This window comes from Musa acuminata, chromosome BXJ3-4 (genome assembly GCF_036884655.1).
Source record: "Musa acuminata AAA Group cultivar baxijiao chromosome BXJ3-4, Cavendish_Baxijiao_AAA, whole genome shotgun sequence".
NCBI classification, from domain to species: Eukaryota; Viridiplantae; Streptophyta; class Magnoliopsida; order Zingiberales; family Musaceae; genus Musa; species Musa acuminata.
The window spans coordinates 4295978-4309019 of record NC_088352.1 but is presented as its reverse complement, the minus strand read 5'-3'; the positions used below and the strand labels follow the sequence as shown (position 1 = coordinate 4309019).

The following is a 13042-nucleotide window of genomic DNA, read 5'->3' as shown; positions in this document are numbered from 1 at the left end:
TATTTTGGGAATCACTTGAAAGTCCAGTGACACCACCATCATATTTATACTTTTGCTCCACGTCTTGATCTTAATGGGGATCTTATTTGCCAGTCCAGAGATCTATTTAGCCTTTGATCTTATAACCTTTATCTAACTTGAGTTCTTCTCTAGCACAATTTGTCTTGCTTCTCAGTTGATAATGAAATTATGGATAGTGCCCGTGTCCACCATTGCACGGATTATTCAGCTATTTAGCTTGATGTTCATGTATATTAGCTCATTGCTTTTTATTTTTTATTATTTTATCTTCATATTCTCTCCCACTTGACCCACAACGTATTCAACAAATGAATTGCTCTCATCCAATCCTTGTGACCCATCATCATTGTTAGAATTCAAATTACTCAAACTAATAATGATGACCTTGCTCTCATCTGATCTAGGGGATGGACTGATGTTATTAATGCATTAAGTACTTGTTTTTATCGATAATCCCTCACAATGTGCGGTCCTTAGCATAAGAAACATCCATCAGGATTTGGGACCTTACCTTTTAAGCTCAACCCTTTGTGAGAACTCTTTTTTCTTTTACTCACTTCTGGACTCCTTCCTTCGGGAGTATTTAAATGGTCAATTTCTCACAAGCTATTTCTTCTTTCGTAAGTCATCCAAGGAAACAAAGTTGGTGAGCCTTTCCTCGTTGTGATTGTCCCGATCATATTAGTAACATTCCTTTGATGCAATTCTTATTGTGCCCATGACTTCAGGCCATTGAGAATGCTGAACAGATTATCCTTTTCAAACATATCTTATATGCCCAACATTAGTGCAGAAAACTGCTTTATGTAGTCTTGAATAAAAGTGCTATGGCAGAGTTATCTATGCTTCCTACTTGTAATGAACTCTATGTTCTCATGTAAGAATTGAGTTTTTAACTCATGCTTCAAGTCCTCCCATGTGTCCACTGAACACCGACCTTGTCGGATCTCTTCCCAATATATATTTTGTATCTTCATTCATGTCCATGGTTGCTACTGAAAATTTGATTTATTCATGTCTTGTAGCTTAAAAGTATTATTCTATATCAAACAAAAAATCATCGATCTCCTTCGTATCCTTAGCAACCCCGTAACAATGTGGCTCGGGTGCCTTCAAGTTTTATGACAAAGTAATATAAGTATTGCTCCCTCCCATATTAAGAGCCCTTGTGAGCAATATAATCTTAGACGTGAGTTTCGTCATGACTTTAAGTAGGTGTTGCACGAAGTCTTTGGTGTCTTCTATTAATCGATCTACTTAGGATTTAATCTTGTCGATCCAATATTTTACCTCCCCTTATGAATTTTATATCCTAAGAAGTCTTCGCTGACCTTCGTAGAGTTCCTCTAGACTCACTTCAAGAATGTCAGGATGGGTTTTCACAATTGTAAACCTTTTCTTAGGGATTCCCTTCCCAATTGATACTTCGGATTTTTTGGATGTTGAGATGATTATCGTTTTTCTCCATGCCACAACCTACTAAAAATAGGCTATGCCATGTGAAAAGTAAATCATTTTTGAGATAATTTTGCTCATTGAGCAATCACTCTATGACCTTGTAAACTATTTCTACTCATAATTTTCAAACAAAACACATAAAAATAAGATAAAACATATTGTCAAACATATTTATGAGAAAAGATAAATGATTCATTAAAGAAGAAGTTATTGGTCTATATAACTTTTTATGTTTAAATAATATTCAACGATTCTACGATATTACACAAATTAAATACTCATTTTCTTTTAGCTATTACTATAAATCATTATAAAAGACATTATAAATGTCAATTCTCGTTTACTAATAATACACTTCAAACCCTATTATAACACTAAAAAATTTATCATAACTAAAAAATTCTCTTTTACTTGGGTTAACTCTGAATTCCTCCGACACCAAGAGAACCAAAATCTATCATAAGACTAAAAAAAAATACTTTTATAGTAATTATTTTTTAAAAGAAAGGTTAAAAACCTCAAAAGCAATTAGTTAAGAGCACTCTAATCAATGAACCGCATCAATCGAGGATTCAGTTCCCGGTTGTCCAATCGAACCGGGCGGTTCGGTCTAATGCATGAACGGCTGATTTATCCCGTGGTATATGTGCACAGCAGCAGCACTCTTCTTCTTTCCGCTCTTTGGGAAATCTGCCTCTGTTCTTTCTTCTTCTTCTTTCTATTTCGTGTCTCATTTGTTCTCAAATGCAGAGCAAGCAATCCAGACCCTGAAGGCGTTCTGCTGCACCTCCTTGAGTGAATCCCAAGAACAGCCCTCTTGCGTAAGAGAGAGAGAGAGAGAGAGAGAGAGAGAGACAGAGAGATGATGATGCTTCTGCAACGCTAACCTCGACCCAAATCTTCTTATGGTTTGATCAGTGATCCCAGTGGGATTGAACTCATCAAAGTAGAATACTTATCCTTTACAGAACTGAATGGCAGAAGTAGTGGACTAATCATACAGTGGAGTTCTTGCTATTGCATGATGTGGTACACAATCTTAACTCACCATTCCAAGCTCACAATGAAGAAACAAAGCGGCAACGCGATGCAGCACAAAACCTTTTCATATTGGAATAGCAATATTAAACTGATTTGGTGAGAGTTCATATGGCGACACAAATCATTAAGCTGACAATCTCCACAAGATCCCATTACGTACACAGCTGCGATTGGTCAGAAGAGACCAAAAGAAGAAGAAGAAGAAGAAGAAGAAGAAGAAAGGAGACCAGAACTCAAAGGAAGACCTTGGCCACGTCCTTCATGAGACCGGGGTTGGCGTGGCAGAAGGCGGCGAACTCTTTGAAGTCGATGTTGCCGTCGCCGTCGGTGTCGATCTCCGCCATGGTGCGCTTCACGTCGTCGCCGGAGGTGGAGCCCAGCGTGCGGAGGACCTCGCCGAGCTCCGCCAGCGAGATCTTGCCGTCGCCGTTGGTGTCGAAGCGCTTGAAGATACGCTCCATCTCCGGCGTCACCTCGCCCATCTCCGATCTGCGATACGCTGCGTTGCTCGAGCTGAAGGGAAAGAGATACAGAGAGAGAGAGAGAGCGAGAGAGAGAGAGAGAGAGAGAGAGAGAGGAGAATGAAGAGGGGAGCGATGAGGGAGACCTATAAAGGGAGGCGTTCACCTGAAAAGCTGTTGGATCGCCCTCGCGAAGCGGAGTTTGGGTGGAGGAGACTGTTCTCGGTCTCCTGCACGCATGCACATGAGTGGCCATGGCAGGGAGCAGTATAATTACAGTCAAACCCTCTACAAAATAAAAATAATAAGGAAAAAAAGGTCAAATCAGTCGCACTGTTATTCAATAATTTTATCATTTGAAACTTTAAAAATTAAAATATTCTCAATTTTTATGTTTTTATTATAGTTATTTAAATTTATTTTAAGAACATTTATATCTTTAGGATCCTATTATATATTTCACCTCATCCTTTCAACTCCCTCCCTATCATCCTTTTTCCACAATATTACAAAAAATATATCTCATACTATCATCTAATATAATATTAGCTAATTTTCTTATAAAATACTCATATTTTAGATATTTTTTAATTGACACTCAAACAGTACCTCTAATTTAAAAATAATCCAACTATCATCCAAAAATTTTTCTACATTTTGGTCTGTTATAGTATTTTTTTTACTACCCCAACAAAAATATTTTACACTTTACTTAAAAAATAACCCAAATAAACTTTTAACCTCAATCAAATTAATTATATTTTTAAAATATAATATTATAATAATCCATGAGCAATGATAACAAAAAAACATGTCACTTAGATATTTTTTAATAATATTTTTAATGCCATAAATATAACACTATAAATACTAAAAGAACAATATCAATGAGCCAAATAAAAATACTATACAGTTAAAAACTGATAAAAAAAAAACCGAGCAAAAAATATTTCACAACAAAAACTTGGAGAGCATTTTAAGTATTTTAAATTAATGACAAATCCAACATGCACACAACCTCATAAGAATAATGTTCCTAGATAAATGTTTCTCAGGGATAAAAAAAAGGGAGCCGCTTGAACAGGAGCTTGCAGCATTGCCATCTAAATCCACTGATGATTATGATCACTCAGAATTCCGATAAGCACATCCTTATTCATCTGTCACGCATCCACTCGATGCAGGTTGAACATTTTTGATGTACTACAAGAATAATGACAGGGGTTATCAGTAAAAGCAAATGCAGAAAAGATTAATGCAATTAATCCGATACCATAGATCCAACGAAACTCTATCTTTGTACCTTGTGGAGCACTCCTCGAGTAGCTTTGAGAGGTGGTGGGCTCCAATTCTTACTCCTCTCGGCCAATTGCTCTTCAGTCAGATGAACATCCATTCTTCTCTTCACGACATCGATTGTGATTATATCTCCATTTTGAATGAGGCCTATTGGGCCGCCTGCCTGCAATAATTAGAAACTCTCAGAATTTAAATGCAGCTTAGCCAATAAATCTGAAGTACTACGTTGCTAGGAAGAATCAATTAGGAATTATGCCAAAGGTCAGATTTACAGCAAGCTGTGACAGATCTAGTTCCAGAAGTTGCTTTTTTCTGAGCCAGTGATGCTATAGATTATAACTAAACAGAAATAATGTAAAATAAAGAAGTTCGAAGTGATGCGAAGTCCATATTGCTAGTTGATGACAGGTAATTTTTTATGACTTTATATCCTGCACTATGAAAATTGCTGACAGTTGTCGGTCTTTTCTATAATCACTAACACACCTAAGAAGGACCAAAAATATTGTGAGACAGTAGGCCATGGAGAGAGATCCAACATCCCATTACTGAAGAAATGGCCGAATACATTGAACATGTAGCAATGACTTTCTTTTGCTGATTATGCAGATTTGCAGTGATTTCTCAGAAGAATGACATATTTTTGCTGATTATGCAGATTTGCAGTGATTCCTTGTTCTTAGAAGGCCACTTCCATCGTTCTCAGTTCATCGATTAGGTTACATATTATTCCAGGATAAGATTAGAATAGTTGTAGACTTCAAATTATTTTCAGTGAGACCTTTTTTAACCAACATATAGACAAGTTGGTTCAAGATTGGGAGCTCCAAAATTGAAGTTCTCAGCCATAAGCAATTCTCTGGACTATGCAAACAATGACATCTGAAAACAAATTATGCCAATATCATATAATAATAAAAATTAAATACCTGTGCTTCAGGGCATATATGGCCCACAACATACCCATGAGATCCTCCAGAGAACCTACCATCAGTAAGCAAGGCACACTCCTAAAATACAAATAGAATTTTGAGGATGAGATAAATAAAAAATTAAAACCAACCAACCATTCAATATGACTAATTATTAATAGAGTCACACTAAAGCACATACTATCTGCTGTAAAAGAGCTAAAAAAAATCAAGTACATAATTTTGATCGAGGATCAATCTTCTAGAATTTGTGATCTGCCAGTTAGATAAAAAACAATAAAGAGTTTCAAACCCCAATAGTGTGCATATGTTGAAAATGAAAGAGCCTAATATCTAAGCTTGAGAGTTTTGTTCCTTGCAACAAGGTTCAAGTAATCAGACAATCCCAAAGAGGATTGAATAATCTTACATTCAAGACTTGAATTTTCAGTACCTGACAATCCAGGTAATCAGATCGGGGTCCAGACTGACAAATTCCAAAAGGGATCAGCTTAAAACGGCTGATCCAATTAGGATTCTCATTCCTTTTCCACTTTCTATCAAACGTCAAGCAATCAGTGGTTGACTGCTCCCGTCTCCATCTTCTTTACATAATTAACATATTAAGTAGGGCACGGATCCAAAGTATATCTTTTTTTCTGACATTTTCTAGTTCAATAATTTAGGTCTCTACGTAAAGTCACGCATAGTTTTATTCATTTTTGGGCTGACACAAGATCTTAAAATAACAATTTCATCCAACAGTAAGCAGCAAGAATGGACAAATTTTGTCATCTTGTTGGATAGTGTTCCTGCTATCCAAGATTTATCTACTAATACTCAGATGGACTGTGAGAAGCACCAAACATTTAATCTTAAGCAGATCATAGACAAGATTTTTAACTTGAAAAAAAGATCAACCATGAAAAATGCCTTGCAAGGAATAACACCACCTTTCCAAGACCGGCACCCATTATTGCACTAGTTGGTGTCAGCATTTCAGGCATGCCTGGTCCACCTTTGGGTCCTTCTCCTCTGATGACAACAACCTTACCCTGTTACATGTAATGCATGAGGCAGCACTGGTTTAGACAGATCTAAATAAACAAAAAGTTATAAAAATTTTAACATAAAATGGCATTAGGACTTCCAAAACTTAAATCCCATTGACATTAATTTTCCTATCCCGAACCTGATACAAGATGTATGACTACCAAACTATGACTTTAACTACCTGCTTGAACAGTCACTAAAGTAAGTAGGAATATTAATTAAAAATATAAACAAATAAAAAAATCACTAAAGTAAGTCTATGAGCATCAAAAAGAGAGGAATCCGAATTTATGAGTCCCACCAATATGGGAATCTAGAAAGGGCCAATATATGCAGTCTTCCTTCAGCAATCAAAGACGACAGTGATTGATAAAGCTATAAACAAATGAAATTTAATTTTGGCCCATAATATGTCTCCCTCTATATCTCCACCTAGTTAATTTTTCTTTAATCTATTTCTTCTCTTTTATAATTTATTTTCTGGTTACTCTTTGAGATTTGAACTAGCAAATGAACCAGCAACAAAACAACATCTTCTTGCTAACCTGTTCTCATAACAACTAGAAATTCTAAACCTGTTTTTCCAAAGCAGCAATAAATTGATTATTTTCTTCATTAACAATAAACAAATTTTGTCATTTTCTAATAGGTGAGCCTCCACTTTGACCGTACGAAATCATATACCCTTCTTGGCCTTCCACATAGCCATACATCATCAATTAGATATGTCATCAAAATGAACAACACAGGTTGACAGATATAATCTTATTAAAAAAATATTTATAAATATCTATATTCCTCCATATATAGACATATAATTAGTGATTCTACTTTCCAGTATTACTATGAGTTTTCAGACAAGATGTTACATAATGCAATGGAAGTGAATCACAATAATAAGTATATTAGGTTGGAATTTTCTCTGAAGAAAGATATCGTGAAAGGTTTGGATGCTTACCTTAAAGTTCATAGGATTTTCTGAAATTGCTGCAATCATGGACTCCTCACCCTCAAAAACAAGTGCAGGACCTATAAATTAGCCATGATTACTGCTATTGCAAACTTCGGTCCCAAACAAAGAATCATCATCTTCAAACCAATAGCAAGAGAAACTCTTGTTAAATGCTGTACCAGAGAAAAATAACCCTTCTTTGCCAGTAATTTTTGCCACAGAACCCTCTGGAGCGAGATTTCCGTAAAGTATCTGAATATGCCCTGTGGCTTTGATAGGGTTGGACAATGGTCTTATTATTTGCTGTAATTAAAGTTAAAAAGCAACTGGCAATGAGTATTAGCAGCCATGATAAAAGAAATTTATAGGATAGAATGTTTTGTTATCCTACTTGTCCTTCACTTAAGGCAGGGAAGAGTTTGGCATTTTCTGCAAGAGTTTTTCCAGTAACTGTAAATAAACTATAGAAGTTAGAATATGAAATTCAGAAGACTCAAGAGTTGAAAGATAATTGCACTGGTGTACTAACCAGTGACACAATCACCATCCAGAAAACCTTCCTCCAAAAGGAAACGGATGACTCCAGGTGTACCTCCAATCTGTAAGCATAGATATGAATTGGATAGGTTCATAATTATAAATGAAATTTGAATATAAACATAAAAATGTAAAGAGAAGATATAAAAAAATTTAAACACAGAATCATGCCTTGTGTAAATCCTCCATCACATACTTTCCACTAGGCTTGAGGTCGGCAAGAAAAGGGACCTGATCACTAACTTTCTGAAAATCATCTAGGGTTAAATGCAAGCCCACCGACCTACAAGGATTACGTAAATTAACATGCAAATAATCTCTTACAAAAATTATTGCATGAAAGTTGTACACCCACCTAGCTATAGCAATCAAATGTAGCACTGCATTAGTAGACCCACCAAGTGCCATAACAACAACCATAGCATTGCGTAATGATTTCTCAGTGATAATGTCACAAGGCTTCAAATCCATTTTTAACAATTCCAATAAATATTTTCCAGCTAAGCGACACTCTTCCAACTTCAGCGGATCTTCTGCAGGGGTTGATGAGCTTTCACAGTTTGAAAAAGAATATAATAAGTCAAAACTTCAGATGCAGTGACAAGTGATAGCTCAAAATTGTATTTATTGTATAATTTCTCGTACCTGTAAGGAAGTGACATGCCCATCGTCTCAATAGCAGATGCCATGGTGTTAGCAGTATACATGCCTCCACAAGCCCCAGCTCCAGGACACGAATTGCGTACAACATTCATCCTTTCATCATCATTTATTGACCCGCTAACATATTCCCCATAACACTGGAAAACAAAACACATTAGCATCTCTCAAGCTTGCATTAGATTGTTTTGTATTACATAATAAGAGATAAGAATCCTACTTATCTTATATATTGAAGTATTGAAATTCAAAGTAAGAGGCACCATGAAGGATCAAGAGATGATGTATGAAAAAGTTAGGACAGTTGACCAGCACTGCTGTTGAGCATTTAAAAGAACCAAAATCTCTGAGTCATTAAAAATGTAACAATATGGATAATACAAAGAGATTTATTTCCATGTTCTGCATACTGCTTCTCCAAGTTGATTTCATTTGTTCACGGTGAAAAACGCGGAACAGCCAACAGTTTGATGATGATGATGATGATGATGATGATGATGATGATGATACAATGTTACCAAACAATAGAAGCTCTGATCAACACCAAAGAACAAAAAGTTGTAGTTATGAAAGTTTCATTTGTCAATAAGAACTGTTCATTTATTTCAAAGGACAAGGGAACTTTTACAAGGAATCAATTGGATATTTTATTGGAATTCTAGGGAACCCCGTTAATTTTGTGAACAATCAAGTAGCTCTCAGCAAATAATAACCTCTAACTAACAATGAATTTCTCAAAGGCTTCCGGATTGTAGTTAATCTGACCTTTTTAGAATCAAAAACTACTTAACAACTCAGGTTAGCTCTTTTCAACATCTTATTTTAGTTGAATCATATAGTACATATCCAATATTTTCATTCTTACTCTTTACATGTCTAAAAATAGCCTGCATATTTGTGGCACAATATTGAGGATGTTTTGACTGATTTTCTATCTATTCAACTAACCCTAGCAACTGAAATTTAATTTTATTGTAACACTGGTGTAAGTTGAATCATATATCTAGTGTCGTCTGCACAATACAACCAGGCAAAGGTGCAATATTTGCCAAGCTATTGCAACTGAACTTTCTTCCCTTACTGAAATAACCATTCAACACACAAAAGCCATCGTCTAAAACAAAATTTACAATTTTGTAACTTGCAGTCACTGAAGCATAACTGATGAACTCGACAATCGAACTAAGGTTTACATAGATGCATCCAACAGAAAGGAAAAAATGAAATTGTAGCAAAAGACACAAGATTCCAGAAGTAGAAAGATATTAAAGCACAAAAATATATAGTCATAACTCAGTCGTCCACAAGAACTCTGAGACAACATATTATTTCCATACCTGAAATGCGGATACTATATCATAGGAATTTCCCTGAAAATGTCCAGGCTGCATGAAAAATAGAGCATAATTAGTAACTAAGCAATAATATATAAATTTCAATTATGCATGATCCAAAACAAATCTAGTGATTTCCTTGAGCAAGAAAACAGTTCTCAGAAGTCTATGAGAAACCATATGATCCTAATTGCTTTCAGATTTTTTGCATATAATGTGTCCTGCGTTTTCTGTAATTCTATATCATAGTCAGAACTCAGAACCATGTTAAAAGTTCCAAAGACTTTTATGCCATGAAACAGCTTCAACTGGTCTTATAAAGCTGACCACCATCTGCCTGCACTCATAATCCAATGTGATTGTCTGCTGCTATGTCACCAAGTCAGTTGCCATATCAGGGAGTTTGCATCCAAGCCATGTGTGGATCATGTCATCACATCTGCATGATGCCCCATGTGATCTGACAAAAATCACCTCTAGATTTGAAAGTTTATGGGTTTATAAGTTGGTTATGGTAATAAAGATAACAGTTAACTATTACAACAAACATCAATCCACAAGATCAGATTGAGCAGCTGTAACAAACATTATCCTTTCTGATCAACAAACATCAATCCACAAAATCAGATTGAGCAGCTGTAACAAACACTACCCTTTTTGATCTGAGTTGAAAACCATAAGAAAACAGAGAGAAACAGTTTTGACAAGGAAAATTTGACTTTAAACTTCACAAAGTGACCAACGTATTATAAAGGAGTATGCAAATATCCAAATAAGTTCTTACACCTAAAAGAAATTGAACTCCAACTTTCACATGTGATTTATGCATAAAATAGACAATCATAAGTTGTTTATGAGTCATGTTTAGATGAAACATGAGAAGCATAACTTAAAGAGAAGAGAGGTCAACCAAAAGTTATTGTCTTGCATTCTTCACCTTGATAGTTCCACCATAAATCATAATACTTGGTCGGTTAAGTCGTCCCATTGCCATAATTGTACCTGGCATCTACAAAGCAATGAAGTTCAGATTTAGAGAAAATGGTTAGGATCTACATAAATTCATACTCAAAAATCGAGTTTAATAATGTCTTCTACAGAAACACTTGTCATGACTCTTTTGGTGCTATTTTATGTAGACAACTATATGCATGAGAGGTGCCATGTATGTGAATTCCAGGAACAAAAAATAATCTTAAAGGAATAAATCAATACAATACATTGCTGCATGTAATAAAAAACTACTAGCCAAACAAATTAAGCTCACCAATACATGACATTAACATAGGGAATTGTAACTTCAGAAAGCCAATTCTAATGCGTCAGGTTAAACATATTGAACATTTGTGATCATTAATAGAAATTAAACTAAAGAAAGCAGCGATCAAATAGCTCAACTGACATAATTTATGAACATCAACATTAACAATCAGGTTTCTTTCATTAATTTCCCAAAGCATATTGTAAAACACAGTTAAAGCATGACCATATGATAATGTGCAAATTCATATTTTGCGCACTGAAGTTAAGAGACTATCTATTAAAGATGATTTCCCATATAAAAATATATTAAATGGTTAAAAAGCATTCTTTATCAACATTACCGCCACAGGAGCGGAGATTGATAACAATACCAAAGCATCAAGTATAAGAATGAGCGAAATCCAATATGGAAACAAAGAAGAAGAAGGACCAAATGAAATATGAAAGGAGGCAGAGAAAGAAGAAAAGCTCACGTTTTTATCGCAACCTGGGATTGAGATATTAGCGTCGTACCACTGCGCCGCCATGACGGTCTCGATACTGTCAGCTATGAGATCCCTCGACTGTAGGCTATAGCACATTCCTCTGGTTCCCATCGAAATAGCGTCGCTGACGCCAATGGTATTGAATCGAAAAGCAACCATGCCAGCCTCGCGGACGCCCTCGCGGACGGCCTCGGCGAGATGGAGGAGGTGCATGTTGCATGTGTTGCCCTCGTACCAGACGGACGATACTCCCACCTGGGGCTTCCTCATGTCGTCATCGGAGAGGCCAACACCGTAAAGGATGGCCTGGGACCCGCCCTGGGACTTGGGCTCCGTGATCCGGGAGCTGTAGCGGTTAAGCTTTTCGGGGACGGGGGGGATTTCCGGTGCCGGAGGCGGGGGGCTGTCGACGATCTGGTGGCGCTCGGAGGCGGAGGAGGAGGAAGCGCGGGGGGGTCGGACACAATGGGGGCGGAGAAAGAATGGACGGTGGGTGGCGGCAGAGGCATCGACTTTCGGGGAGGAGGACAGGCGAAGGGACACGGACGGGGAGAGAGCCAACGACTGCATGGCTACAGAGGAGATGGAGGAAGAGGAGGCGGAGGGGGATTAGGGTCTAAGAGGGGGTTCGGGGGAGAAGACGAGGGACCAGGGAAGAAATGCGGGATGAAGCGGACCGTTGGATGTGGAAAGTATCGGAATCGGACGGTTATCCGCGTCCGATATCGTCACGTGAACCAGCCGCCACAACGGACAAATCGGGCCGCGAGCTGTTTTGATTTATTTAGTGGACCCCTTGTTGGTGGGATCCGTTCTCTTCAACAATGATAAATTTCGCACTGGATCAGATATTACCCTTTTCGTACCTTCCTTTTCAATGGGAGGATTCATTGCTTTACAGAGTACTTTCCGCCCAATCATATATTGGGTAAACAAACGGGCATTTTTAAAGGCTCTGTCCAACTCTTTGACGTTGATAAGATGTGAGTCAGCTCCGTTGATAAAACTATACAGAACTCTCACTTATCTTTTGAAATCTCATCTTTATTATGTATTTTTTATTTATATATATATATAAGAATATAGATATTTATTCGATAAATTATAATATTTTTTGTTATATCATCAGAGTTATTTAATTCTGAATCCCAAATTCGACATCCTTATATTCATATTATCCCCCTTTTGTTTATTATTACCCAGAATCTGGATTTTCATAATACCATGATTGTGCTTGATGAGAGACAATAAAAGGAAGATTTAGCTGAACCATTCTTAGTGGAATATTTGTATTTTATATGATAAAAAGGAATTTTGTATATATTAACTCGAGATAAGTATTGCTATTAATAACATTAAGTAAAATTTTGAATAATTCATTCTATTTTTTAAAATACTATCTATATGAAAAAACGAGTTTTTTGCATACTAAAATTCTTTTGACAGTTACGATCGAGAATAAAATGAAGACAAAACGATATAAGAAGATACTTTAAGATATATATTAAAAGCCTACTAATAGCCGAAGTAGGTTACATTCAATTAGGCCACATTCTTATACATAGAT

The 13042-nt window shown here is 36.4% G+C and overlaps 2 protein-coding genes across 2 annotated transcripts; both read right to left on the bottom strand.

Annotated features, from left to right (window-relative positions):
* Positions 1–2543: 2543 nt before the first annotated feature.
* LOC135635535 (polcalcin Phl p 7-like) lies at positions 2544–3267 on the bottom strand. The gene has a single exon (XM_065146656.1). It carries the CDS (start codon positions 3000–3002, stop codon positions 2754–2756), a length of 249 nt encoding a protein of 82 aa, XP_065002728.1. The 5' UTR covers positions 3003–3267; the 3' UTR covers positions 2544–2753.
* A 678-nt stretch (positions 3268–3945) lies between these two features.
* On the bottom strand, positions 3946–12106 carry LOC135637025 (dihydroxy-acid dehydratase, chloroplastic-like). The gene is made up of 14 exons (XM_065149347.1): positions 11464–12106; positions 10665–10736; positions 9731–9778; positions 8379–8533; positions 8089–8283; positions 7905–8016; positions 7726–7795; positions 7588–7646; positions 7376–7499; positions 7203–7273; positions 6145–6246; positions 5210–5290; positions 4285–4443; positions 3946–4184 (listed from the first exon to the last, which is right to left on the bottom strand). Exons 1-14 carry the CDS (start codon positions 12043–12045, stop codon positions 4134–4136), a joined length of 1881 nt encoding a protein of 626 aa, XP_065005419.1. The 5' UTR covers positions 12046–12106; the 3' UTR covers positions 3946–4133.
* Positions 12107–13042: the final 936 nt, after the last annotated feature.

Coding starts and splice junctions, on each gene's coding strand:
- LOC135637025 (XM_065149347.1), bottom strand. CDS start 12,045: ATGCAGTCGTTGGCTCTCTCCCCGTCCGTGTCCCTTCGCCTGTCCTCC. Junction 9,779..10,664: donor TTTATGGTGGAACTATCAAG/GTGAAGAATGCA, acceptor TTTTTCATGCAG/CCTGGACATTTTCAGGGAAA. Junction 5,291..6,144: donor TGGGTGCCGGTCTTGGAAAG/GTGGTGTTATTC, acceptor TTTGTATTTTAG/GAGTGTGCCTTGCTTACTGA.
- LOC135635535 (XM_065146656.1), bottom strand. CDS start 3,002: ATGGGCGAGGTGACGCCGGAGATGGAGCGTATCTTCAAGCGCTTCGAC.